At 35.7% G+C, this 27,914-nt stretch overlaps 2 protein-coding genes and 2 long non-coding RNA genes across 6 annotated transcripts; 3 read left to right on the top strand and 1 right to left on the bottom strand.

Annotated features, from left to right (window-relative positions):
* The first annotated feature begins 762 nt into the window (after window positions 1-762).
* LOC148864598 (putative glutathione S-transferase) lies at window positions 763-4,870 on the top strand. Its single transcript, XM_088977400.1, has 2 exons — window positions 763-1,207; window positions 4,325-4,870. Exons 1-2 carry the CDS (start codon window positions 893-895, stop codon window positions 4,685-4,687), a joined length of 678 nt encoding a protein of 225 aa, XP_088833526.1. The 5' UTR covers window positions 763-892; the 3' UTR covers window positions 4,688-4,870.
* On the top strand, window positions 1,219-2,241 carry LOC148864599 (uncharacterized). Its single transcript, XR_016109769.1, has 2 exons — window positions 1,219-1,715; window positions 1,764-2,241. It is a non-coding gene; the product is annotated as an uncharacterized LOC148864599 (long non-coding RNA).
* A 449-nt stretch (window positions 4,871-5,319) lies between the features above and the next one.
* Window positions 5,320-13,810, bottom strand: LOC148864597 (deSI-like protein At4g17486). Of its 2 annotated transcripts, none has more exons than XM_088977398.1 (4): window positions 12,866-13,810; window positions 11,762-12,049; window positions 6,180-6,260; window positions 5,320-5,848 (listed from the first exon to the last, which is right to left on the bottom strand). In XM_088977398.1, the coding sequence occupies exons 1-4, from the start codon at window positions 13,062-13,064 to the stop codon at window positions 5,709-5,711; spliced, it is 708 nt and encodes a 235-aa protein (XP_088833524.1). In that variant the 5' UTR covers window positions 13,065-13,810; the 3' UTR covers window positions 5,320-5,708. The 2 variants fall into 2 exon arrangements, with proteins under 2 accessions (XP_088833524.1, XP_088833525.1); XM_088977399.1 differs by having other exon boundaries at window positions 5,320-5,845; window positions 12,866-13,689.
* A 3,158-nt stretch (window positions 13,811-16,968) lies between these two features.
* Window positions 16,969-27,004, top strand: LOC148864596 (uncharacterized). 2 transcript variants are annotated; one of them, XR_016108941.1, is made up of 4 exons: window positions 16,972-17,293; window positions 24,998-25,096; window positions 26,374-26,687; window positions 26,782-27,004. It is a non-coding gene; the product is annotated as an uncharacterized LOC148864596 (long non-coding RNA). The 2 variants fall into 2 exon arrangements; XR_016108940.1 differs by lacking the exon at window positions 24,998-25,096 and having other exon boundaries at window positions 16,969-17,293.
* The last annotated feature ends 910 nt before the right edge of the window (window positions 27,005-27,914 follow it).

Genomic DNA, 27,914 nt, shown 5'->3' with positions numbered 1-27,914 from the left:
CTTTTCTGGGTTCTTTTGGTTCTTATTGGTCATTATAAGCACTGCCACACAGGATAGACTATTAGACATTAGCTTCGTTGGCCCTCCATAAATAGTGTTTTATATATCTTTCTAAAATTAATAAGGGTCCAAACAATTCCATGCCTTGTACTGAATCTGGATTATCAAGCCATAAGTCATTTTTCGGACCATGATCTCAAGGTGATAATTCTGACATTAATAATAGGCTAGTGTGGCCTAATCTTTATATATTATGGAAAGAGGTGTCTAAAGAGGCCAAGGGTCTCTCACCACAGGCCTCACATCAAGTCTTTCCTCTCATTTTTCACATATGTAAAATATTAAAATCATCTTATGTCTTCTCATAAAACCCTCTAATATCTAAGTTTCATCAATCAATTAGGTTGCATTTGGAACTAATGTAAAAGCATCATCTGTGTAAATATTTACGTTGGTTTAATTTTGTCGGTGTTTAAAGAAGTGTACGGTCATGATCGTTATAAAACTCCATTCTAGTTCAATTTTGCACATTAAAGTGGAATTTTATGTTGTAAATCGATATAAAAATTCATTAAAGTAGAGTTTTGCATCGATTACTGAGGATTTGAGACACATAATTTGTTATTTGTCAGAATTTTTGGAGCCTTTGGAAGGATTGGAATTGAATGAGTGCTGGTCCTCACAATTGTAAAGTGAGAGGGATGGAAGGTGATGGGCCCCTCAACAATCTAACCCATGACTCTAGTCATACTTTGGGTCCCTTTTGCTTGTCTATATGAAAGTTTTCAGATAAGCCCAAACGCTCGAGATTTGAAATTGAATATAACTCTATCTCTATCTTTGAATTCTTATCCAAACAAAAGGAGTAGATTCTTTGTATGAACTATCGTTCATGGGGAGTCCTGAGATGAAGCTTTTTGGAGCGTGGTTTAGCCCATTTTCTTTCAGGGTAAAATTGGCTCTGAAACTTAAGGGGATCCAATATGAATACGTAGAAGAAGATCTCCAGAATAAAAGCCCTGAACTTCTGAAATACAGCCCAGTTCATAAGAAGATCCCTGTGCTTGTTCATGACGGAAAACCCATCGTGGAATCGCTCATTATTCTCGAGTACATCGATGAAACTTGGAAGCAGAATCCATTGTTGCCTGAGGATCCTTATGAGAGAGCCATGGTTCGATTTTGGGTTACATTTGCAGAAGAGAAGGTAAGTGTGGTTGTTATGTCATTTCCTTTTTATTTTATCCATTATTACAAGTTTAGCAGAGATACAGGGAACTTTGGGAAAAGAGACCAAATGATCTGAAAATGGAACTCTTTGTCGAAATACTAGGCTTGAGAATTCTGGGTTCAGTTTTAGAAAATCTACATACATCAGTTTCCCTTCTTCTTCTTTTTTTTTTTTTATTTATTTGTATTTATTTGTTATTGGAAGAGCTTGTGTAGGGAGAGAAGAACGCCACCTTCCTAAATTTGCCTGATTTATTCTTGGGGTAAATTGCTGAAACCTTGTCTGAAGTTTTTGACAGTTGCTGAAACCCCCTTAAAGTTTAGTAATTGTAATCACATTTCTTAAACTTTTTGACACAGTTGCAAATTAACCCCTTGGTTAAAATCCTTTAATAAGATGCATGAAAATGTCTGAAAAAAAAGAATTTAAAGTTGCAGCCTTACCTTTGAGGCCCTGTTCACTTTTCAGTAAGTTACTTACCCGGGTAAATGCAATTACCTGGGTAAGTTTTTCCTAGGAAACACTTACCCAGGTAAATGCATTTACCCATGTTCTTTTATTTCTCAGGTAAATAAGGCGATGACCATTTTAACCATTGAAATCCAATATTAAAAGGGGCATTTTTGTCTCATTCAAGTTTTGGCAATTTTCCCCCTACCTGGGAAAGTTATTTACCCACCTAGGAGGAAGTGATAATCGGGAAAATAAACTTTCCCCAATCCCCATATAAAGCTGAAAAAAGAACATGGGATTCTTGGTCAATGGGAACCAAAATCCCATTGACCAACTTTCCCCCCTCTCCAAATCCAAAAAAGGAATGCCCCCTGAGGCTGTATTTAGAAAAGATGCAAATAAGTGTGAATGCAAATATGTGGAGTATAAAGCGGTTTATATAAATTGCAAAATTGGGTTAGGTTTGCATTGACAAATTTACCTTTTCACCAAACAGATTTTTAGTTGTAATGGGCGCAAACATGAATTCCAATAAAGCATATGTTTTTTTTTTTTTTTTTTCAAAAGCCCACTTGAGTGCAAATTTACTTCTTTTTTATTAATGTACTTTTACATCTTATTACCAATGTAAATATGCATTGGTCAGTCATTTGTCAATGCAGAAATGTATTGTTGTCAAACATAGGCAAAAGTGAAGCAGAGTGCAAATTTACCCCAAACCGGGATTTAGACTCCATTTGCATTGTTTACAAATACAGCCTGAGTGAGTAATATGAAAGACAAATTTGAAAAAATAAATCAATTTCAGAAAAGATATTAGAAGGATTTATGCTGGTGATTTATATGAAGAAAAAAATTGAAAAATAAATATTTTGATCAAAAGTAATTGCACAGATATTTTGAACATTTTCATGATTCTTTTTAGAGGATTCTAACAAAAGAAATTACAACTATATCAGAAAGTTTGAAAGAAGTAATTGTAACTACCAAACTTCAGGAGAGGTTTCAGCAACAATCAGAAACTACAGGGCAGAGGACTGTTCAATCATTGTTGAGGGCTTAAATCAGAAAATCTTATAACCGCTTGATTAGTGTATATGATCAAACAATATCAAATAATATTTCGAGGGTAAAATACAGCATAATTTGATTGCTTATTCCTCTTATCTACATGATTCAGGCTATTTCTATTATAGAGAAATGATATGACTAATCTAAACCATTCATCAGGTACAGAACCTTGACAAGTCCGCATGCGTTCACCATATAATCCACATCAGCCCTATAGCCCCACTTGCACTAGAGTAGCATCTGAACAATATTAGCCAGCCTAAGTTTAATGTTTTTAATTTAGACCGTCTAGAAAAGGGGCTTATTTTGCACACTGATACAAAACTGTCCAAATGGGCTTTTTGATAACAGTTAAAGCGGTTGGATTAGGAATGGTAGCGGGGCGGGGCGGGGCGGGCTTCTGCATGCCTCGTCCCCGACCCCGAACTCAAAAAATCTGCCCCGTCCCTATCCTATATCCCAACAGAGCCAAAAACCTCAACCCCATCCCCATTCCTTTGGTGGATTAATGCCATCCCCGCCCCAAATCCGAACAACAGTTAAAAAACTTGCCCCCAATCAGGGCAGGATGGGTTGGAGTCTCTATAGGGATAGGTAAAATTGCCATCTTTAAGTTGAACAGGAAATTATTGAGGAAGCTATGGCCTTCTTAAGTGTAGACTTGATAATTGACCGAGCCTTTGGGCCTAAGAGTTTTAGAAAATATATAATATTTTATATTATATGACATATAATATTTATATAAAATATTTGATTGACTTTATAAATTGAAATATTATATATCATCATTCTCACCATCATCCATGTCTTATCCCAACCATATAGGGTTGGCGCCATGAATCATGTTTCCACCAATCTGTTCTATTTAAAGTCATATCCACTATTATGTTAATTAGTGATTAAATCATTTCATACTACTTCTACTTATATTCTTTTGAGCTACTTCTAATTCTTCTAGTCCCTTCCACTTGTAACAAATCACTTCTAATTGGAGCTATTGGTGGTTTTCTATGCATGTGACAAAACCATCTTAATCTTCTCTCTCTCTCTCTCTCTCTCTCTCTCTCTTACTTATTAGAGCCACTCTTAAATTTCTACAGATGGTTCCATTGCTGATCCTATCCTCTCTAGCTTTTTCATTCATTCATCTTAGCATCACATTTATGCCACACTCATTTTATGAACATGTTTCTTGACTGCTCAACCAAGAAATTTAAAAAGAATAACAAAGAAATAAGTTGTTCAGTTGAACAACTTCAGCCATAATCAAGATTTGCCCCCTAAATAGCAGAAAAAATAGCATCTTTGTCCATGTTGGGTCTCACTCTATGCTGCCATGTGGATGACTCCTAGTTAATTGAAATTTCTTTAAATGACTCACTTGGAAATTAGTAAAAACTGAAAAGATGATACGATTTCTTGTTTTTTAATAATTTTTACGAGTTTAACTTCCACCAAAAAATGAAGCCTATGTTGGATCTTGATCGTTTTCTTATTTGATTTTAAATGCTTGAAGACATGTCTAGATGTCTTTTACTCTTTATCCATATACTAATTATGTTGTCACAGTTCACTGAGGCTTTGAGGAGAGCTTTATTTTCAGAAGGAACAAAACAAGAGAAGGAAGTGACGCAAATAGCAGAGGCCCTAGAAATTCTAGAGAGAGAACTCAAAGGTAAAAAGTTCTTTGGAGGAGAGACAATTGGAATTTTGGACATTGCATTAAGTTGGGTTCCTGCTTGGTTGGGAGTGATAGAGGAAGTTGCATCCTTCAAAGTGTTCGACTCCAACAAATTCCCTTGTTTTAAAGAATGGATGGATAACTTTCATGAATTTTCCATCACCAAAGAGATCTTCCCTCCTAGGGATGAGATGCTGGTCTTTTACCAAAATTTCCGCCAATTGAAGCTAGCTTCTACAAATAGTAACTAATTCTCTCTCTCTCTCTCTCTCTCTCTCTCTCTCTCTCTCTCTCTCTCCCCTTTGCATGTTAAACAAGTTTAAATGTCTTCCCAAGTACATCATACTTGGATACATTGTGTTATTTAGGATTTTACTAGATGTGTTATCTTGATATCCTTATTAAATTGGTATATCTTCCATTTGTGTTCTCTATTTTTTTTTTCAATAGTCAAGTTGGTCAATAATTAGATTTTTGCATGGAAAATTGGGTGAGAAAGCAAATGCTCTACAACTCACTCATAATACTGGACCAATTACAATAAGCCACGTCAGCCCCATAGATGTGGCACCTTGTATCAGGCTGACATGGCATATTGTAATTGGCAATAGCATCCCCCTTTTCTCTGGAGCTGGAACTCCCACTCCTACATATATGCGGTATCGTGATTGACACAGTATTATAGAACTGTAGAGGATACCAACTAGTGCTTTCAAATTTCACCAATTTGTTAAAGACTCCAAGTCCAAATCCTCTTTTGTTGCTCAAACAAGTTCACTAGTACCATTACCTTATGAGCGATGAATGGCTTCAGATTCAAGGAAATGACGTCTTGAACCAGGATGAGACAATGCTAACCAAAAGAGACCTTTTATAGATATAGTTTTGACAGGCAGAAAACGACCTTTATTAGTCCATTCTTCATCCTCCATCCTTCTAAATGTAGTATCACTACATGGGATTAATACCTTGCCATTACCAATATGGTCACATGCAAAACAATTTTACCAATTCATCTGCAGCAACCCATTGGTTTCTGATCTCAAAATGCTGGGAAACAATTAATTGAAAATGGATGAATTACATAAACACAAGAAACTATCTATATAAGGAGATGCCTGCAGGAATTAATAAACAAGGAATGGGAACAAAAAATGTGAGATGGGATTCTGATAAGCTAAGTGGAAATTTCCCATCTCGGTGATCTTGCTCAACAAAGAGCAAAATCACACCTTTAATATGTGAGTGCTTTTGTTTCTAACCGATTGCATATCATCTTTGGACTTCCATGATAAAAGCGAAATCCCCATTGCCAGTTGACTGTGAAAGAAGATATTTGTCTTGATCTGCATCATCGTTTTCTGTGGCCTCGCAAGGAGTAGTGGCTGAGAGAGTTTCAGACCCATCTTCTTCTGGATATCACAAGATACAAGAAGTTAATCAATATTGAAAGTCATGTAACGATTGGAACTTGGGGCACCTTCGGAATGGAAAAGACAAGGCAAACAGAGCTGGTCATCCAAGGTATCCAAGGTGCTTTAACCTTTGGCCCTAGTTTAGTAACTGAACATAGCCCACCAACCTACTGGCCCAAGGGATCAGTAGAGACATGCGTAACAGAAATATTGAAACCCCAACCATCCCACTTCCAAAAAAACAAGGAATATGTATAAAGATAAGTTTATTGATAACATCAATTTTCTACTGGAAGATCAAGATTGAAAAGAGAAATATATTACTAACCAGAACACACATGGTACTCAGGCAGCTGTTTGACTGTGGAAACTTGGAGGCTTTCAGGAAGCAGACAACTGCACATGGCACCTGAAATCCAAGAGAAAAAAGGATAAAATGATTAAACTCAAAAAGTTAACCATAGCAATGAGAAGGGAAGAACCAAAGAGGGGTAGAAAATGGAGATGGAGGAGAAAAAGATAAGGGAAGAAGGTTGTTTTCAGAGTCATGCAGTACCTAGGCTCACAAGAGGTGCTCATTTTATGCACCTGAACCCAGGTGTCTCACCTAGCTCACTGCTGTGTTTTGACAAATCAATGTAGAGCTCAATGTTAAATGGGTAACTAACCAGTTAACATATTCTATATTCTACATAGGAGTTTCAGAACTAAAATAGTTTAGACATAAACATACAAGGGTACGGTATTCGTTTAATATGTAATACTCTAACCCATTGACTAATATACTTATTCAACTATTTTATTTCTTTCAGAATTTAGATTAGTATGTTCTTATATATTAAATTATTAGGTTGTTTTGCTTTTTTTTTTTTTGAAAAGTGGTGCCTCAGTTCGGGCATGTCTCATACCTTGCACCATGGGCATTAGGCTCTAGGAAGCCTTTGATCTTTAGTTGCACTTGATGCTTTTAAAACATTTCGAAGCAGGCTTGCAATCACATTTAACATGTAAGCTGCTTTTTCTTTTTCTTCTTCAATCTAATCTAGGGCTACAATGCCCCTTCTTCATTCCTGTTTTGATCGTTCACATCAAATAGAAGTGCTTCTCTAGAAGCCAAAGTCATTTTTCTTCAGAAGCAGAAAATACAATCTGTGCTTCTGGCTTTTGGCTCCCATGAGAAGCATTATGGTTAAATTCTAATATGGTGATTCCTTTTGAATACCCAAACAACATCCATAATCCTTCTACTAAAAGGCCATTACCTAATATTGGTCCCAGCTATCTAGGATCTTGGGAGGTGTAGATTGGATACAGTCCTAACCTTAGTCCTTTATTTCCATGAAGTGACCACTCTCAGACTCGAAGCTGCATTCTCATGCTTGCCAGCCCAAGATCTTACCATTACACCAAGCAACAGTCACATATCCTTCAAACCTTTATTTATGTACAAACTACCTTTACATGGAAATGGCCATGTAATATGTATTGCACAATCATATCTAATTTTTACTTTTTAAAGCTAAATTTCATTTTTCAAGACTTATGTTTTGACAAATTTAATTAAATTTTTAACATGTACAGATCTTTGTATAATATAATTTGTTAGAACATACCATTTTACATATTTTAATAGTGTCATCGTCATCCAAGCATCCCAACTATATAGGGTCGGCAAAAAGAATTTTGTTTTGCCACTCCAATCTGTTTAATGCCATATCCATTGTTAAATTATGATACGTATTTTAAAAGTGTTAATACATAAAGTACTTCTAGAAGTCTCTTGGTAGCAATTAACGGCAAAGTTACCGTATATGTCAATCTTTCAAAAATTACATTAATTGTGAAAAAGGTCAAATCAAATCACAAATACCATAATACCATAACATTGTTTCTTTTTTTATATATTTATCACAAAAACATTGAATACATCAGAGAACCAATTTGGATTAATGCCAAGGAGATCAACCATGGAAGCCATCTTTTTTGAAACATTTGAAAGAAAAGTTTAGAAAGAAAATGAGAGATCTTGATATGGTGTTCATTGATCTAGAGAAAGTATATGCTAGAATTCCTAGAGAGATAATATGGTGGGTCTTGGAAAAGAAAGAAGTATCAAATAGGTAAATAGACTTAAGGATATGTGTAATGGTGCAACAACCAATGTTAGAACACCTATAGAAAAGACAATAGATGCTACAGTTGCAACTGGTCATCACCAAGATTCAGCACTTCGCACTTATTTATTTACATTGGTCATAGATAAATTGACTTCACATATTCAAGAGGAGGTCCCATGGTACATGCTTGTTAATGGCATTGTTTTAATTGATAAAGTTAATATAGGATCAAAGGAAAAATTAAGCTTATGGACAAATACCTTAGAAACAAGAAGTCTTAAAATAAGTAGGCCTAAAACAGAATATATGTAAATTTAATAATAATAATAGGAGTCCAAATCAGGGTAGACTTATAATTGGAGACCAAGAAATAACTCAATGTGACCTTTTCTGGTACCATGGTTCACTAATTCATAACAAGGGAGAGATTGAGAAGAATACTACCCATAAATTAGAGAAATATAGGCAAAATGGAGGGGTGCACCCGGAGTTTTATGCGATAGTTGAAGACCACTTAGATTAAAAGGAAAGTTTCTAATAAAACAGTTGTAGAGGCAACTATGCTGTATAGAGAAAATCGTTGGGCATCATCAGGAAACAACCTATCCAAAAGAAAAGAGTGTGGTAGAAATGCATATGCTAAGATGGATGACTGGAAAAACTAAAAAGGATAGGATTAGAAAAGAAAGTCATTCAAAGGAACCAAGAAGTTGCTTCAATAGGCAATAAAATGAGATAAAGTAGACCAAGATGGTTTAGTGACATGCATAGAAGACCATCAACAACACCTATAAGAAGTGATGTGCTAGAAGTTAAAGGGTTAAGAGGCTAGAAGGGCAAGGGGTAGACTAAAAATGACATGGGTCAAGGTAGTAAGAAATGATTTGATTGCCCATAATTTAACAATAGAATGGCACATATGGCATTAAATAGGATGGAATGGAAAAACAAGATGCATGTATCCAACCCAATATAGTTGGGACTTGGGATAGAATTAGAAAAGAAGTCATTCAAAGCAACCAAGAAGTTGCTTCAATAGGCAATAAAATGAGAGAAAGTAATATGTTGAAAGAAGTGATATGTTGCAAGTTGAAAGGGTTAGAAGGGCTAGGAGTAAACCAAAAGGGCATGGGTCAAGGTAGTAAGAAATGATTTGATTGCCCATAATTTAACAATAGAATGATACATATGGCATTAAACAGGATTGAATGGCAAAAAAAGATGCATGTAGTCAACCCAATATAGTTGGGATCAATGTTTTAAAAACCGACTTGGAGGCCGAACCGTTTTTGCCTCCAGGTCGCGGGTCACCGGTTCGATTGGCCAAGTCGAATGGTTCAGACCGTGCCACATCATCACATGTATGTGTATAAGTGTGTGTGTGTGTGTATATACATATATATATATATAGAGAGAGAGAGAGAGAGAGAGAGATGTGTGTGTGTGTATATATGTATACATGTGTATAAATATATATTTTAGCAATAAATAATATATAAATATGTTTTAGATAATGTTATATGTATTATTTTATATTTAATTTATATTTTTTAATTCAGTTTTTACGTTTTTTATTTATAAAAATTATTAAAAATTGCAATTGAAGGCTAAAAAAGGGATTTTTTGCGAAAATAGCGGGGAAAGGCACCTATGGCTCCTTGGGACGCATAGATCTCGATAAGTTACCCAAAATAAAAAAAAAATCACCCCAATCGGACATCGGAGTGGAAAGTTATGGCCTTGAGTGTGCAACCCGTGACCCAATCACCAGGTCGAACCAGTCAACGGTTCAACCGGCCAGGTCAAATGGTTCTTGACCAAGTCAACAGTTTTTTTACCGTCTAATGGGTCTTGACTGAATCGGACCCGGAATCCTAGCCGAGTGACGGTTCAAACGATTCGACCATCCGGGTCAATGGAGGGTTGAAAACATTGGTTGGGATAATGCTTGGACGATGATGATAGAAAAGAAATGAATATACAGTAAAAGATTAAATATATAGAAAATGAGTTTACCCCATTTTCAATCCATATTCATCATATGTTTTTTTAAAGGTCATGTATTACACCTTGTTAGTACAAAAAAACTATGTGACCCATCATACATATCTATTACCATAAAGTTTACCACTTCTACCATTGTACATTATAATCATAGGATGATATAATCATGTTTGACTTCAAAGTCAATTAACCCACATAAAAAGCTTCATACCTCATACTTCATACCTATATATGACAGAAAATGAACTCAAAAGTGTTAGAACAGCTTTTAGACAACCCAAATATGGCTTCTAGTAAGGGAACAAAAGCCCCTTAAAAAGGAAGAAATAACAATATGCCACAACCAATTGATTTGAATCGCATAAATAATAATATTCACAAAGCAAATCATAGGATTCAAACAATAACTATAAGATTTATTTAGGAAAAGGATTCAATCATGAGTCTCCATTTTTGTTTGTAGTGTGTAGGCTCAGTTTGGAAGGAGTAAAGTACAAATATGTAGAATGAAAAACCTTGTAGTTTGTATTATTTTGTATGTATTTGCATTGTCTATATTTGTATTTGTACTCTTTCCATACTGAGCTGTAATTTCATTTACACTAATACAAATGCATTTGAGTGCAAATGAGAAGAGTACAGATTCTGGTACAATTTTTCTTAGGGTTTCACTTTACTTTGCTTCAGATTCTATTTTACCTCATTTGCATTGCAAACAAACAGAATAAGGTAAAAGTTAAAAAAAAAAAAAAAAGAATTTACACTCAACTCATTTGCATTCTCATGATTTTACATCAGTGCAAATGAAACTCAATTGCAAAGAAACCACGCCTGCAATTCTAATCAGTACAGTTGGATTCACAATTTGAATTGTGAATCATATTATAAATTGGCATCTGCATAATATGTTCCATATCAACATAAACCTATTATGTAAATTAAGACTTTTTTGTCAAAAATATTGCTTAGGCGACAAGGTATTTCATAGCCTATCATTACATTGCCACTTTGATAACAATGGTGATTTCTACTTTTCTCTTTTATTTTCTTCAGAAATTAAGGTATTTTATTAGTCACAATTACAAAGTTTTGCCCTACAGTGAATCACCATAGAAGCACACAAACATCCAAGTTACTCCAGAACAAACTACAAAATCACTACATTCCAAACCAGCTCTGTTCAGACAAAAAAACATATATGCTTGACACTGACTGAACTCTTTGTCTACAATTATCCCAGCCTCCCCATCATGTTTTTTATCACTGTGTGTCTTCGTGTGTGAACTTATACCCTTCTGTTTCTTCCCAACCATACTGACACACTAAAGCCACCGGAAGGGATGCCCAATCCACCTTACCTTTCTATCAGCCCCACAATCCACCGTCCCCCCAAGAATTCCTCGACAGATTTTGGAGATACCCAGCTTAAATTAAGGGTTTTGTAGAAATCAGTGCAAATTTCTAGTGTGAATTGACAATCTAGAAATTTTAAGCGTGAATTAAGGGCTTTTTCTCTTTTATTTTCTTTTAGTATCACTTCTTTCATTTCATTTTCATTCATTAAGGAAATAAAACATTAAAATGAAATGTATAAACAGCAAAGCTCTTCCATTCGTAAAATGATGAAAAAAAAATCCTACAGAAAAATAGGAAAAGAATATTACCAATGGTACAGCATATTATTCAAAACTTAAACATCCAGTAAAACTTATGGTATATTCTAATCGTGTCAAAATGGTTAAAATGATATGTGGGAGAAGAATCAAGTGATCATGAAAGTTCTACTTACCCAGTCGAGCAAGTCGATTCACCCATCCAGGGATCCCTCTGCCCGTCAATCTCCAGGAAATGTCATCTGTAAAATGGTTGCAATTCTTAGAGATAAGATGGTATGTGTCCCCATGATATTCTGAAGCAACGTTCTCCATAAATGTGCGTAATTCAGAGGGAGGCATGTCTATATAACCCAACGAAATGGAACTTCTGTAGATAAAACCTGGGCAGTTCCTTGGTTCCACCTCGAACACACCACTGGTTGGGAAATCATGGGCTCCAAATCCATATTCCATACCATGGACTGTTACATATTAATCAAGAACCATGTTATGACAATCCGGCAAGATAGCCAAGCATAACATGAATACAAGAACAAGTAGCCACCAATAAGAATTTCCAAGGTACCATAAGGTCTACAATGATAGAAGGTTTAAGCATATCTATAGTTGTTCCAGGCAACAATTTTGAGTAATTTCATTAATCCTTATAATTTCAATCCAAGTCCATGTTTTTTCCAACTTGAACCCTCTTCCCCCTTCAAATCTATAGGTTAAGCTTCCTGCCAATTTCTGAGTAGTAGTTAAATGAAAAAAAAAAGGGAAAAAATCCAAATCTCACAGCTTATGATGAACAAATGGAATAACAAAAATACTATTACATAGTAGTAACAAGAAGCTACAAAATCCTTAATTTCCTCCTAGGGATTCTTTTATACGACTACCTCCCTCCACACTCAACCCCTTGCCTAGAATCGGTATAACCTCATTAAATCAAATACACAGAATTTCAAACTGAATTACATCAGAAACACCCAAAGTTGTCCCGCTAAAAGCTGCAAAGCATTTCTGTGAACCCAGAGACCTCTCTATCCAACTACTCTACTGCAAAAAAAGATAGATCCAAACCCATAACCAAAAACCAGATTTCCATTCGTTTACTACTAAATGCACGTAACCTGATCAAACAGAAAATCAAAACCCAAGCCACCTCCCACGAAAAACTAACCAAATTTAAGATCACCACCCACAGCTGAAGACAAAACTTCAATAAAAGAACATCAAGAACATATCCAGACAAATAACCAGCCATAGAAAAAGGCATAGATAGTACGACTTACTTTCAATCCCAGAATGAAAGATTCCCAATCCGAACCAGTAAATGTAGTTGTTAAGAGGAGTGAGATCATAGATATTCAATAGAACTTGACTCCCACTGTTCCTGTCGGTTTCTTCCGAAGATGCTGAATTCGACGAATTCGTGATCGCCCCCATAAGTTTCTTCCTCTGTAACTCCTCAAACCAAAAACCCAAAAACATACAAACGAAAACCCTTAAATACCCTTTACCACTGGTCCATCCAAGAGGGTTGAAGAAGAAGAAACAGCAAGTAACGACCAAAGCAACGAACCAGACGGATCTTCCAAAATAGAACAAAGGGTGAGACTTTACTTTGAGAAGAAAAGGGAATCTACAGGCAAAAGAAAAGAAGACCAGTAACCGTGCAACCAATTAAAGAAACAATGAAAAGCTCATCACAGCACAGACACAGCACACACAGCGTCACAGCCCCATTTGTTTTTTTCTCAGGTCCCCTGTTCCCACGCCAAATCAAACCAGCTCAAGTCTTCCCACGTGGCACAAAGAAATTTGTTCCATCAAACCAGATTACGCAACTTGGTTTGCTGATCCTACAACTTAGATGGTCCAAAAAAAAATTGGGATGCAACATGGGGCCAGCTAACATCCCAACTTTTGGCTTTACAGTGACAGCCGACATGAACATAATGGTTGAAGCTTCTGCTAGCTAAGAGGGTTTTGGAGACACACATTGGTTCAAAGCATCTTTGCCCATAAGAATGCTCGAAAACAAAACCAAATTCTCTAATGGCGGAAAATCTTGAAACCAAGGAATTTTAGCCGCTCTCAATTCATCAATGTTCCTAAGCCTCATAATTGCCTGTGGAATGAATAAAAAGCATTATGATTCTCGTTGGCTAGAATTAGGACAGACGGTCTTTCAGATGGGATGGTTTCTCCCTACACGCCGTAGCAATGGGGTGTTGGTTTCGTTCAAGTTTCAAATAACGTTTAACAAATAATTATAAAACTTGTCCCTAACTTGACATTGAAAAGTAAATGGATTTTTGATACTTCGATTATGTTTGGTGATTAAGTGACTGTTAAAAGAAGTATTCATCGCATAATACTTTTTAAAAGTGTTTATTTTAATGGTCACTTAAGGTTGTTTGGTGATTTATTTGTCAAAATCACTTATTATGTTTTTTAAGCACTTATTGGAGTGTGGATGTTTGGTGAACTATTTCCCTAAAAGCGTTTATATTAATACAAGTGAATTTTAGTCTTCATTTCACTCATACATACAAACAATGTTTTTCACCATATCACTTAACAAATAAAAAATGCAATCACAAGTTTTCAAAAAAATAATTCAAGCACTTAACTAATTATTAATCATAATAATATATACAAAACATAACAAATATTCATGTAAAAAATAAGGAGAAATGCAATCACAAATCAAGAATGCATGTAAACATTTAACTAAATATTAATCACAACAAGATATAAAAAAACATCACAACTATACATATCAAAAATAAAGAAAAATGCAATCACAAATCAAGAAAAATATAAACATTAAACTAATTATTCATACAAAAAATCAAGAAAAAATTTATAACCCACATATTTCGGCATATGTTTTGCATCATTTTTGACAAAAAACGCATAAAAAATTTTACTCATGCATAGGAACCATCACATAGATAGGGCAAAAATGAAAAAAAAAAAAGCAAATATTTCAGATTTCTCACTTGAAAAATATGAAAAAACGAATCCAAACAAATATTAACCCAAAAAAAATAAGAAAATAACATCAAACATGGAGGGAAGGAGTTTGGGCGAACTCACATTTGTTCTTCGGTGGCTAGATTGTCAAGTGTCACTGGTAAACTTGCCCAATCACAAATCTATGAACAAAGAGAAGAATGCCTTTTCATGTGTTAAAAAATTCAAGAAAATGCTTCAAATCAAATAAAATAAGCAAAAAAATAGTCACAAAGGGAAAAACGACAAATTTGTTGACAGTATTTTTGCATCGTCGTTGGTGGACCTACAACTAGAGCCACCGCCCTCTACTTGTTGTCTTCAAACCGGAGAAGAGGGAAGAAAACCCTCGCATGGGGGTAAAACTGGTATTAAATAAATTATTTAGGGACTGAGTCGTCCCATTCGTTTTGAAAAAGCACTTCTCAAAGAAGTGTTGAAAAAAAGCCACTCTCAGGTCACTTTTTCTATAAGTACTTCTTTTCAAAAAAAAAAAAAAAACTTCTTGGTGACTTTTTTACCAAACACAAATAAGTATTTTTTTACCACTTAATGTGTGGTCCCAACACTTACAAGTACCTTTTAGAAAACAGGGCCTTCATCTTATTATTATGGATTGCATTCATAAATCATAATAAACACAACTCCTTAGTGATTTTAGATGGAAAAAGTACAATGTTGGATTGATTACCAAAACAATCAAGTAAAGAGGTCAAGGAAAGAAGTGTTGCCTTAGGCCATCTAATAGCTGTAACAACACAAAAGTATCACCAAGAAAAGGGGAGGGGATCCAAGTGTATGTGTATCAAGATGGCTTCCAATTTTTGAAGTCATGAAGAGTATATAATTGTTAAGCAAAGTATAGTATACAATTGTTTTTTAAATAATCAATAATTATTTATGTTTTATATATTATTTTTAATTTTTTATAATACAAAAATAAAAATAACTAATTTAAGTTAGGGTTGCTCATCAAATTGATGAACTCGACCAACTTGACCCAAGATGGTCAATTTTCTAGTATTTTCAATCGACTTTGGTTCAACAATTTCTTCACCCGACCAGGTTGGATCAATTTTGTTTTGGCCATTTGTAAATCAACCAAAACCGAATGACTTGACCATAGATATATATTAATAAGTTATATTTTTAATATAGAAAAAGTGGGGAAATTCCCATATTCTTAGTCTAAAATATTTTATATCATAAATTTAATTGTTAATTTTTTTAATAATGCCACTATAATTTTTAAATTTAAATTTAATTTTTTAAGTTTAAATCTTTTGAACCAAATGACCAAACTGAAAATCAACCTAAATCGATACAACCCGAGTTAGAGAGTTTTCACCAGTGGTCAGTCAATTTTCGGGTGATCAACTCCCCAACCTAACTAGTTTAATTTGGTTGGCCAAACAACCTACTACCAAGCCAAACAAATCCATGAACGCTCTTAAATTTAGCTAAATTAATAGTTTAATATCTAATAAATAACAATAGTTTAATCTCCATAATTATTAAAAATTTATAGCAAAAATACACAATTATTGAAAATATATTGATAATGAAAATACAATAACTACAAAAATTCTATAAATACTAAAAAATATATTAAATTAGCCAATAAATAGTTTAATCTCTAATAAATATAAATCAATAAATTATAACAAAATAAAATAAGTACAATAAATTAAATTGAAAAGTTAAATAACGATAGTTTAATCACCAATAATTATTGAATTTTTTATTAAATAACAAAACAAAAATAAATTTATACATAATTATTGAAAAAATATTAAAAAAAACAATAAATAATTACTGAAAATACAATAAATATTAATTTTAGTATAGGTAAATATATAATAAATATAGATTAAGATTTTAAAATTATTATTAATAAATATTATTTTTTGAAAATTATTTTCTAAAATTATTAATTGATTTGAGTGAAATTATTTATTTATAACACCATTTAGATATTTAAATAATACCATTCTTTAAAAAATTTAAAATATTAATTATTTATTGAATTTAATGATCCATAAAATTATAATTTATAGTATTATTATATAATTTCGTTATTAATTTTGTAAAATATTAAATTATTGTTCATTTGAATATTATGTTATAATTATTAATATTCTACTTTTAAGATTTTTTAATTTATTACATAATTTCATTATTTTAACTATTTGAAATATAGTTATGTTAAATATTTAGTTGTTTAAAAAATTCAGTTATTTAAATATTTAAGTAATATGTAAAGTATTTATTTATTTATTTTGAAATGATTACATAATATTAAATACTTTATTATATAATTATTTATCTATTTTTAATATTTTGTTATTTAAGGTATTTAATGAAGAAAGAATTTAGTGAAGAGCCTTCCCTCATCCCTAGGCTCCGACCATACGCGTATTTGCATTTTGCACCCTCCCTCATCTCCGCCCTCTTCCCCCCTTGTCTTGTTGGTGCTTCGTATCACCACACCATCATAAAGTCGTCCTCCACTGTAACCTGGATATTGGACTTGGAGACGTCGAGGATGTCCATATAGAATACATATGCCTTGGGGTTTCAACTTTCAAGGATGTCGATGCACCTCCTTCGGTTGTTGATACACTATAGCAGCAGTTTAGAAAGGGGCTAAAAGCTGACGAATATAGCGACTGCCGCTAATACATCAGCCGCGAATTAAGGTTCATTTCCCCTCCTCCTTTTTCCTTTTTCAATTATCTTCCCGCCCTCTTTCTCTCTTGCGCGCTCTCGAAATCCAACTACATCGGCCCTCCACTACATTCACTGTTAGTTGCAATAACTTGATTAAGCGATGGAAGAAACTTGTTAGTCCTCAAGGATCTTGTGAATTAGATGTCTAGCCTGACCTCTTCAATTTTAGCTCAGATGCCATTTTTGTTCTTCGTGTATTACATGTTTGTTCATGGTACATTTTACACTTCTTCTGTAAATATGCAAGCGGTCGTCAGGCCAGCTGAAAATGGAGAAACCGTTTCTTCTGTAAATTTGGGGAATTCACGTATTTGATGCAAGAGACGTCCAGCCTTCCCAGGAGGGCAATCACGAAAGAGGGGTTGCGGTATTTGGACGGGTCACTTCTGAGGCGTTTCAAGAAGAATGGTGATGTAACCGTTTTCGGCCACTTTGGCTAAGTACCTCGTTATTTGACCCGGTGGTGGCGTGCCTTAGTGATGAGCTACTTGGTAGTGAACTGCCTACTGGCGAACTACTCGGTGGAGAACTGCCTGGGGGCGAACTGCCTGGTGGTGAACTACCCTGTGGCGAACTGTTTGGTGGCGAGTTGCCTGGTGGCGAGCTGCCTAACTGCTCGGTGGCGAGCTGCTCGGTGGCGAACTACCTGGTGGCAGACTGCCTACTAGGCGGCCGATGACTTAGAGAATGCTGGAGCTCCCTGGTGGCGCAATCCGACTGCCCTCAGCATGAGGTGGCGGGAGCTGAGAGATCTGCAAGAACTCCATCTTTTCCTCCTCTTTGTAGACGACGGGAGCTGAAGGACCTGTGAGAACTGAATCAGAGGTCCCGGGGGTATTTTCCCGGTGGGGTCTCTCCGACGCTTAAGTTAGCACTCTTATTGTAGAGAGCTTTGAAGATAATATGATAGAGCTAGAGAGCAGGGGTTACTTCCCTTTTTTCATCCCCCTCCCCTTTGGGGGGTGATGTCTTTATATACCAGAGTCCTTGCGGGTTAGGTGGGTGAAAAGCCTCCAAACGGTAAGACTCGTCGCATCTTGTCAGAACCGGGGTACGGTGGTGAACTCCTCGAGGTCGTCAGGCTGGCGCTTGTGTCAGGCGGCCAAGTTGGTGCCTGGGCCAGGTTGTCAGAGGGGCGCCTGCGTCAGTCGGCGGGTCAGTGTCTAGGCCAGGTCGTCAGGTCGGCGCCTGTGTCAGTCGGAGGGTCAGTGTCTAGACCAGGTCGTCTAGCTGGCGCCTGTGTCAGTCGGTGGATCAGTGTCTAGCCAGGTTTGTCGGTGGGCGCCTTATGGGCGACTTGGCCGGATCATGCGCTAGGCTGGTCCAGGTCGGCCAGGTCGCGCAGGCCGCACGCCGCACGCAGTTTGCGCAGGCCGTGTGCAGTTCGCGCAGGTCGCACGCGCGCCACGCATGTCGCGTGCCACGCGCAGTTCGCGCATGTCGCGTGTGTTGCGCGCAGTTCGCGCAGGTCGCGTGTGTCGCGCGCCAGGTCGGCCAGACTGGTGCCCAGGTGGGTCACCAACTTTGTAAGTTTGTTGGCTGTGTGTTTTCCTAGTTGTCACGTGGTGCCACGTGTCACAATTTCACTGGAGGGCCAAATCTGCCCTCATCAAATGGCGATTGCAATAGATTGTGGAAGTTGAGGTTCGTGCTAAGCGGTTTAAGTTGATTCATGTTCACACTAGGCTGATTTTGAAGGCCATTCTCTCTTCGCCGCCTGAGTGAAGCATAATCTAATGGATTTGGGCAGGTTTTTTGGTATAATGTATCCGTATATGCTTTACTAATGTTTGCATTGTATATGAAAAGATACTCTTCTTCTTTTAGTTCTGCAGACCTGTTCAACTAGTTGTTACAGCTTTCTTTAGGTTTTCTTTCTTGCATACATTGAGTAGTGAGTAAACTGGATTCAAGCAAATGATTTTTTTTAATGGAAATTATGGGTCTAATTTGTTCATCTGATTCTGCACATTTTCCATTATTCTGAGCCTCGTATCTGAATAAGCTTCAACACATTTTGAGACCTAAGTGTTACATTCTATTTATGGTTTTTAGTGCTTCGTTTAAACACAACTCTTATTGCTAATATTTGGTCATGGTAATTTCTAAATCCAATGAAATAGATATTGAATAACACCCAAACAAGATTCCAACAAGAACATGGAGTTCTTTGGTTGTGAAGTTAAAGTGACGGGTTGTCGAAGCCCTCAAAATTAATGCTAGTCCCACCTTACAATAAATTTGTAGTAACAGTGGTACCAGGTAGACCTGTTCATGGGTCGGGCCGGGCCGGGCTCGGGCCGGCTTTGACTCTTTATTAACAGAAAACTATTAGGCCTGAGCCTGAGCCCCGCTCGACCAACGGGCCTATAACTTGGGCCTGAGCCCGGCCCTGATAAAAAGCCCGAAGCCTGACCTAATAAAAGAAATTCAAAATTTTCCTAGTTCAAATGGACATTTTTTATTTTAATTTAGATGTCTTTTTCCCCTATTTAAATGAACAATGAGCCTACAAGTGAATCAATGACCTTCTCAAATCAAAAAATTTATTCAAATAGACATCACATAGGGTTTTTATTTAGGTTTAACTATAGTTCGGGCCTGACCGGGCTCGGGCCGGGCTATTTTGGCAAAGCCCAAGCCCGGCTCGAATTTTTTGCGGGTCGGGCTTTTTGGCCCGAGGTTAAGCCCGTGGGCCAAAAAGCCTGTTCAAGCCCGTTCGGGGGTCGGGCCAGGCTGGGCCGGCCCGTCGGGCCACCCGGCCCATGAACAGGTCTAGTACCAGGTCGAATCCCACAGGGAGCTAGTAATTTCTCAACCGAATGCGCAATGAGTGGAAAATTCAAATGATTAAATTTCTAAAATAACAATTAACGCAAAATAGCAAATAACAATTAACAAGGAAAATTCAGTCTTACCGAATTCTGATCCAAGGGTTCGGATTGAGTCAATTGGTCATCGATCATAGGTAAACTTCAATAATCTTGCAATTCAAGTATTTAACCTTAGGATTTATTAGGATAATCATAATAAACCTCGTGTTTTCCTGAATTAGTTGACCAAACCCAACATTTGATCAACACTTATCATTAACCGACTGGGTACGATAGTGTTCCATATCAATTAATGATAGCAATAACCTTTGTGAAAATAGTTAAACCAAAATAACAATAATTGAGATAACTGCAATTATTGAATCTTGTTCCGTTGATTCCCCTTAGGTTAAAACATGCCAATACATTGGTCAAAGGCTGTCACGAACAATTGATCCAAAAAGATAATAACCTAATTGCTACTTATACCACTATTCGTGACAATTACGGATCATTGAACCATGGATAGCAGTAGGAAGATCAACATTAATTAATTTTTCAGACTAATTAACATTAACATCCATAAGAACATGCACAAGAATCAATGAATACTTGAATTAAAAGCAAGAATTTAAATTAAACACAGAACCTCACGATGACACAATTGAATCGAAAATCCCCTTTGAATCAGAATAGAAAAGCTTAGCCGCTCATGGTTGTCGATTCCTTCTTGCTCTACTTCCCAGATGGATGAACTGATCTTCTGAATTGATTGATTGATGCCTAAAGCTAGTCCCCCCCCCCCCCCCCCGCCTTTTTATAGCTTTAGAAGGAGGGACTCTCTCCAACTCCTCTTAGGAGATTATCCTCAAAAATAGAAAGTCCTAATCAGTTTTGATCTAATCATATCCTATCTCTTATCTAGTAATCTCAATCTTCTTATCCTTCTAGAATTACATTTGAAATTTAAATCTGATGGGACTCTTTATTTTTGAATTCGAGTTGGGCTTCTTTAATAATTTGGGCTACTACAAGGCTTTTCTGCGAATTGGGGCTGTGAGTTGGGCTTCTCTACAAATTTGCTCTGACTTTGGGCCCGATTTTGACATCGATTCAGACCAGATCTGTCAAAACCTAGAACATGAAAGTTGTGGGGTTCTCTCCTATCTTTCCGGTGCATCTTGAATCATCCAAATTGGAGTCTGGGTTTGAGAGTTATGCCCAGATTACTGAATGGTGCCAAAACTGTGCAAAATCGTCCGATTAGCTTTGTTTTCCTCCTGACGCCTTCTTGTTTGCCCTGAATCAAAATACAAGAGTAATAAGTCGAATTAGGTGCTAATTTAATGTAAAAGAATGAATATTTGGGAATAAAAATATGATACTTTTTATTCCCATCAGGAAGGGTTTGATTCTGAGTGTTACGTTATTGGTTTTTTGGATACAGAGAGCTTGTAATTGTAATAGTAGAATATTCAAGTAATATGAACAACAATGACTGTCATACATCTACCAATTACTTATCTGGTTAATATTTTAATTTACACATTATGAGTTATGGTAAGTTTAAGGGGTTAGCCCTTTGTTGGGCTGTCTCTGGGTTCAGATGCATGGATTTATTTAGATAGTTGAGAACCAACCATTGCCATTTAAAGAAAAAAAATGTCATTAATCAGTTTCCCCTAACTTTTAAAAATGCTTCACACAGAAGTGTCTTAGAAAGAAGTACTGGGCTTGTGAGTATGACGGAGCCAGGTAGACTCACTAGAAAGATGAATTGCAGTAAAAAAAAAAAAAAGAGAAAAAGAAAAATGAATTATTGTAGGGATTCCCCTATGTATTAGGCCCTGGGATTGAAGAGTTTGGGAGCCTGAGACTATTTTATGTTTTTCTTATAATATTGTAGGTGTTGTAAATTAATTAAGTATAGGTTATTGCTGAATTAACTGACAAAAAAGATTCTTGCTGAGTTAATTACATTTGTAGCTGCTATTCTGTGAACAGTGGGGAAGAGAGAACTTCCTTAGTAATAATTAAGCTTTATATTTTAATCACACACTACTAAAGAGACTCTTCATTCCTCTTTAAGAATTGAAAATTGTCTAGTCGGTTTTATTGAGAAACAGAAAATCTTTATTCCGCTTTAAGAATCAAAATTTCTCTAGTTAGGTTTATAAAGAAATAGAATCTTATCGTTGAACTGTGTGAGCATCTGCATTAGAGCAAGTTGACCTATGATTCAATCAAATTCTGGGGAACCATTACTTGGGCCAGTACCTTGGGGATCTGGGCCTTCCAGTGTAGGAGATATAGTAGTGTGACTTGATCTTCTTAGGTCCTACTGGACATGGAGATTCCATTTGCATTAAGATTATGGCACTGCTATAGGGACTCAAACTCTCAAATCTGATGCTCTCGTTGGGTTACTCTCACGTTGAGGTGGGAGAGTGGTTTTTAGGTTTATTGGATGGATGAGGGGGTGATGACTGATGAGCGACAGTGACCATATCGGCTACTTTGAAATTTCAATTGAGGAGATGAGAGAAGATATTACAATTCAAAGCTATCTAATCCCTTACTGCTATAATAACTGCTTCTCTCAAATTTGGGCCAGGTTATCCTAAACTTAACCCAGAGTCAGGTTGGACTAGATCGGATTGAACCTTTGGGAAACCTTATCTAATCCAATATCTTCATATTTGCATGTATAAATATTTGGTAAGTTTTTATCTGTTATGGGTCAATCTGATGTTGTAGATAGTCAAGCCATCTTCATTTTTTTGGATTAGCAGACCCCCAGGTTGGAAATAACCTTTTTTTAGCATCTCTAGTACTACTGAGCTGCTGCCGAGTCCACCTGAAGATTCACTAGCCAACTCAACATTTATTTCTAAGTCTAATTTCTATCTATTTCATTCAATGTTCAGTCCTTGGTTGTTCTGTATAGTCTTTATTCCCCATATTAGCCAATAGCAGCTTATTGAATACATTGGATATCCAATAGATTAGTTGAATTTTCATAACTAGAGATTCTTTAACTTTTTTTATTACAACAATATACATCTTCTAAAAAATTCACTTGTCAACTCTAAATCTAATTTTGAGTCTCATTTATATTTTCACAATCCATATTTAGCCAAAAGCAACTTATTGAATCTGTTCAGAATCTAGTACACTAGCTGGATTTTCATCAGTAAAGATTCTTTGCATCTTGATTTTTATTGCAACACCACCACACTTTGAAAATTGTAACTTTAGTTTGGTTGATCTACCTCAATTACTAGTATCAGAGCAGGTTTGTCCCACAAAATGCTTTCTAAAACAAAATGACAAGGTAAGAAGTCTTGTCTACATTGATGCCTGAACTGGTAAGAAGTCTTGTCTAAGTTGCTTATTGTCATTGAAAGCAACATTGAATAGAATTTGATAAACTGTGGATAAATCGATAAGATGAATAATGTCAATACGAATTGGGGGTAGTAGGTAAATTTCTTTTTCAAAATTTCTTAAGGGCAGTATAATGGGACCATATCTTGGACTTCTGTAATCCCAAGAAGCATGTTTTGGAGGATGTTGGGAATGATAAATATTCACAAGATGTGTTTGTCATGGAGCTCAGGGACAAAACTAAGCACTCAATATCTTATTTGTATTTGCACAAAATCCCTGCTTATATTTCATATTTTATAATCTAAAGGTCTGTGGCACTCTATCCCATGATAGTGACAAAACTAAACACTAATTATCTTATTTGTTTTTGCACACAATACTTGCTTATATTTCATATTTTGTAATCTAAAGGTATGTGGCACTATGTGCCCTTGACTTAGCATTGTTATACTGATTCCAATTACATTATTATTAGGTTAAGTAGGAGCTTACATAATGTGGTTATACAGCAAAGAATAAAATAAAATGGTGATTGATTCATCAAAATCCTGGGATAGGATGGCTCTTGATAGAGAACAATGGTGGGACAGGATCCCTGTAGCCGATCGAGTAGTTGAGATTAAGGGTGAGTTGAGTTAGTTGAGGATGGTTTAATGTCCACTGAAATGCATTTTATAAGATGAAACCTTTGATAATCCTTTTATAAGAAATTGTCTTTTTTTCTTACTAAGTATGTTATACTTTTTACAGGAATACAGCAAAAAGCTTTTATGCTGCTAGCATCTTCTTTGAGATTCTTAACTAGTTTGGTGAACTACAACCTGATTTGAGTTTGGAAACATGTTTTTTAGTGCTAATATGGTGTTTATTTACCAAGTTTTAAGGTTTAGAAAGAATAAGTATCTTATACTGTAGGTTGTGATAATTCGGATATTCTTTGACAAATTGTATTGTCATCACTAGGCTTTTTTGAATAATTTACACTAATTCAACTCTCTTATTTGCCTTAATGAATTGCTATCCACCCATCCTTTGATTTGATTCAATAACATTTATTGAAGAGAAAGACAGAAGAGCCATGCGTACAGAGGCTGTGCAAAAGAGTATTGACAATCTGTTGTGTCGGAGTAGTCATGGTGACAATAGACTTCATTCTTGGAATCTACTAAATATTGCAGGACAATAGAAATTTTATCATTCAATTAAATTATAGCTTAAGGTAGGAATCTAGTTTGTTAGTATCTCAACCATCTATGTCAGCAATGGGGACTGAATATAGGCCAAACTTGTGGATATCTACATGAACATGAGTTAAATTAGTGAATTTAGACTTCAGTGTTTGTCCTTATATTTTACAGAAGTCATTTCTTATATTAAAGAAGTTGGTTGGTTTAGCTTTTACAATTTTTCATCAGTACTATGAAGTTTTTCTGCAAGGAAATGATGAATTTTAAAATGGTGTTGTTGTAGACACCAAATTCACCCATAGCAGCAGAGAGTTCTAGAGGTAGAAAAACCAGCAAACGGGTCATACTAGTCTATTATGGTTCTACACAAAGCAATGTGGAGGTAAGAAACATGCGACTTTTTTTATTGGTAACAATAAAAAATTTGTTAGATAATGGAAAAAAGAATAGTATACACAAATAATGTGCACACTGCATTAATTATTGGCTTACCACCACTAGCCACCCATCTTTCTATATTAGTGCTTGATATTGATATTTGTAAGGAAAATCCCAGGCCATGAGGTAAGAAACTTCTCTTATTGAAATTCATTGTGAGTGGTTTGACGTGAGAATTGAACTTCTGTCTTCTCTTCAATTCCCTGTAGAAATGATTTGAAATGCACTTTAGAATTACTAAAATGATAACTTCTGGATTTCTTTTTATTTACCAACCTAGTAAGCTACCTAGCTAGCTTAAGTTAACAAGAGTGGGTTAGACTTAGACAGATCAGTGCCATTATCCATGGTGATCATCAGCTCGTGGCAAGAATGTGGCTTATGTGGTTAAGCTTTGGTGGGTTTTTTTACATTGTTTTTTCATGAGAGAGAGATGTTCCATCTTATGATTAGGATCTGATAGAGAGGTTGGTGGGTTTTTGGAGTTTTTAAGTGTTTGTTGAATGAATTATGATTAATTAGTAGTCAAGACTCAAGTTGAAGCTCATGGTTTCATGAAGGGGTGCATGGAAGTAATCTTAATATATAATGCATTCCACAAAGTGGAAGAATGCTCATGCACAGGGTCTGTTTGGATGTGACAGATCAATGAATCCTTGAATTCTGTTGGCATTGGAATTTGCATGTTTACTTTTCCTATTTGGTGTGGAATTGCAATTTCCTTTCTTCCCAAACCCACATGGGCATCACAGAGAAAGAATGAAAAGGATTAGAGAAGCAATTTCTATTCTCAGTCCTGCTAGCTAGGCTCCGAGCTAGTTCCCATAATTATGCAACCCAAGCAGGCCAGGCGGACTGAACCCGTAAAACCAGAAATCTAACCCAACCTCTACAGGCAATGAAATGAAATCTATCCATACATAGAATAGGATAGAGGGAATGCAAGCGAGGGAGGGTCATGTGAATAGAAGATGGCATTGAAATGAAATCGTTTAGTCCAGCTACACAATCACTACTTCCAGGTTCTGTAGTTTTCACTGGTTACTTTCCTAAGTAGATTGCTTACCCAACACAATTCATGCCTTTGTGGTGTAGATTGCTTCACTTGCCATGGTTCATTTCCTTTTGTGATTAACACTATTCATCCTATTTTTCTATTGACTGTATATTGAAATGATGCAAGTTTTCCCTTTGCTTATGCAAGTTCTCTTCAAAGAACAGGTGCCACTTGTTTGTCAATTCATATGCAACGTTCCTATAGTGCTTTTGGAGGATTTTCTGCCATTGATGATCTCCCATCTTTCTTTAAATGAACAAGAGGATGTTGTGCTTTGTATTGGAGAAATTGTTCCTAAGGCTCAGTTTGTGCTTTGTATTGGAGAAATTGTTCCTAGGGCTCAGTTTGGAAGCAGTACAAGTGCAAATATGTACAGTGTAAATACATACAAAATAATGCAAAATATAAGGTTTTGCACTCTAGATATTTGCATTCGTACGCTTTCCAAACTCAACCTAAAGAAAAACTACTGCAACAGGTAGAGTGCTTCTGGAGGATTTATTGTGCTTGGTTCCCTTGCAACTACTCAACATGAATATTGACTTACATGCATTTTGTCGTCTCAAAATCAGAATCTCTTTGTGAGAAAGAAGAGCTAAAACACTGCAGTTTGAACACTGAGGGATGCCTATCAATTGGAGATGAACTACAAATGTTTAGAAAGATCAATTTGAAGCCACAGATTGATTGCGTTGTGAATAGAACATATCTTGTACAAACCAAGAATTTTCCAAATTGAAATTAAAATGTATTTGTGATTTGAATGGAGAATAAGTTTTTAGATTTTGTTTGTAATTGATGTTTTTTATTTTTGTTTTTCATTTCGATTTAAATGAATACAGAGAAAATAGTTATTTGAAGAAAATTAGGAACAAATTAAAGAAAAAGGTTATTTGAAGAAAAAAGTGTACTTTTAGTGACGGTGACTGCCGCTAAAGAAGTCCACAGTTGCCTCTAAAAAACACCCGACTGCCGCTAAAGAAGTCCACAGATGCTGCTAAAAAACACGCACCAAACTATAGCGGGAGCTGATTCAGTTTTAGCGGCAATCGCGGCTGTTGCTAAAAGTATTTTTAGCGGTAGTTTAAATTTTATAGCGGCAGTCGCAACAGCCGCTGAAAGTGTTTTTAGCAGCAATTTAAATCTTATACCACCAATCAAGAAAACTGCTACTAAAATGTCTAGCGATAGATCTTTTAGCGTTAGTTTGCTGACTGTCGATAAAGTATGTAGTGGCAGTTTTAGGGACTTCGTAAAAGTCATTTTTCTTGTAGTGGATTATCAAAGACCAACTTGCAACCTAATTTTAAATGTACGATTTTGATTATAATTTTTCCTCTAAATCATATATTTCATATATATTATTTAAAATAATTTTTACTTATCATACTTAATTTTTGTTTGTCTATGATATGATTTGACCCAAACCACTATCCCACCACCCAAAAAGAAAAATAGTTTAATTTCATTAAATTTCGTATTACATTTCTATCACTGATAAAATTATTTCTTATATATAATATTTATTTTTGTTCAATATAATGTATGCATAATATTATAGTTAGGGTTGAAATTAATGAACCTGACTTTACTTCGGGTTGGGTTAGGGTTGACCTCTTAGGCAACCCAACCCAACCCAACCCAACCCAACCCAACCCGAACTCAACACTATAGTACATTCATATATAAATGCATATTATATATA

This window comes from Nelumbo lutea, chromosome 3, assembly GCF_056320005.1.
Source record: "Nelumbo lutea isolate HS-2025 chromosome 3, American lotus-T2T, whole genome shotgun sequence".
Lineage (NCBI taxonomy): Eukaryota > Viridiplantae > Streptophyta > Magnoliopsida > Proteales > Nelumbonaceae > Nelumbo > Nelumbo lutea.
Note: the sequence above shows the minus strand (reverse complement) of the source record. Positions and strands in the feature narration are given on the sequence as shown.